Here is a 1,621-nt window from a genome sequence, read left to right as displayed (position 1 = left end):
AGCAAGCCCATTCTACTTCAGATGACTCTGGGGTTCACCCCCCGGGGGTGCCGCCTCCGCTCCGTCCTCATCCTCTCCCACGTCGACTTCTTGCTGCTAGGATCTCCTCCCAGCAAGGGCTGAGGAACAGGAGGCTGGGGTTGAGCGAAGCTGGCGTGGAGGGCTGCTTCTGTGGCTAACGTCCGCAGTGACCTCTCTTCCTCTCCCTAGTCCAAGGTCGGAGATGAACGGCAGTGTTGGGGACCCGGGCGTCCGCGGCTGCAGCCCCTGGGACGACCCTGCTCGCTTCATCGTGGTGCCCGCGGCCTACGCCTTGGCCCTGGGCCTGGGGCTGCCGGCCAACGTGGCGGCCCTGGCGGTGTTCGTCCGCAGCGGCCGGCGCCTGGGTCAGGCCCTGCGGCTCTACCTGCTCAACCTGGCCCTGGCCGACGTGCTCTTCACGCTCACGCTGCCGCTCTGGCTCACCTACTACCTGGGCCCGGCCCACTGGCCCTTTCCGGAGGCCGCCTGTCGCGCGGCCGGGGCCGCCTACTACGTGGCCACCTACGCGGCCGTGGCCTTCGCCGCGCTCATCAGCCTGTGCCGCTGCGGCTCGGTGCGCGGGCCCCGGCCCAGGACGCCCGGCCGCCTGGCGCTGCGCCGCCGGGGCCCCGCGCGCGCCGCCTGCGCCGCCGCCTGGCTGGCCGGCCTGGCCTGTGCCGCGCCCTCGCTGGCCGCGCCGCACGCGCTGCGCCCGGGCCCGGGGGGCGCCGCTCGGTGCCTGGAGCACGGCTGGGCGCGCGCCGGCCTGGCCTACGCCACCGTGGCCTTCTTCGCCGCCGCCTTCCTGCTGGTGCTCGCGGCCTACGTGAGCCTGGCGCGGGCGCTCGCGGCGCCCTCGGGCTCGGGCCCGGCCCCCGCCGGCCCGCACCGGCGCGCGGCCAGGACCATGGTGCTGGGGCTGCTGCTGGTCTTCGCCCTCTGCCTGGCGCCCTACCACCTGCTGCTGGCGCCCTGGGTGGCCGGGCGGGAGGGCGCCACGGGCGGCGACGGCGGCGGCTGCCGCGCCGCCTCCACGCTCGACGTCCTGCACACCCTCAGCCTGGCGCTGCTGAGCCTCAACAGCTGCTTGGACCCGCTCATCTACTGCTTCTCGGTGCGCCGCTTCCGCCAGGACTGCTGGGCGCTGGGCTGTCGCCCCGGGCTGGGGGCGCCCGGCGAGCGTGCGGCCTCCTTGGCCTCTTCGTCTTGAGGCCCTGGCCTCCCCCGCCTGCGGCACCCCTGCCACCCTGGCAGCGTGGCGTACGGGGTGGAGGAAGCCCTCAAAAGGACCTAGATTCCGATCCTGACGCAACCACAGGCTAGCCACCTCGCTCTAGAGCTCCAGGCTTGCCGATGACAAGGGGCTAGAACAGTTCTTGCCGCCCGAATATCCCCTAGATGTTGGCATCTTTTGGATACAGATAATATGCCGTGATCTGGCTCCTGCGTCCCTCTCAGCATCTTCTCATCTCCATCCCTTCATCCTCTACCACCTCTGCCCCTCTCCGTGCGTTTAGTCACCTTCTCAGTCCCTGAAACAGACCAGTTTCCTTCCCAACAGGGCCTTTGCACCTGACTTTGCCAGGAATGATGTCCCTCT

General features: G+C 70.8%; 1 protein-coding gene across 1 annotated transcript; it reads left to right on the top strand.

Annotated features, from left to right (window-relative positions):
* Window positions 1-223: 223 nt before the first annotated feature.
* LOC113268196 (platelet-activating factor receptor-like) lies at window positions 224-1,231 on the top strand. The gene has a single exon (XM_048222053.2). The coding sequence runs from the start codon at window positions 224-226 to the stop codon at window positions 1,229-1,231; it is 1,008 nt and encodes a 335-aa protein (XP_048078010.2).
* The last annotated feature ends 390 nt before the right edge of the window (window positions 1,232-1,621 follow it).

Source organism: Ursus arctos, unplaced genomic scaffold (genome assembly GCF_023065955.2).
Source record: "Ursus arctos isolate Adak ecotype North America unplaced genomic scaffold, UrsArc2.0 scaffold_32, whole genome shotgun sequence".
NCBI classification, from domain to species: Eukaryota; Metazoa; Chordata; class Mammalia; order Carnivora; family Ursidae; genus Ursus; species Ursus arctos.
The sequence above is the reverse complement of the archived record's forward strand: the minus strand, read 5'-3'. Positions and strand labels throughout refer to the sequence as shown.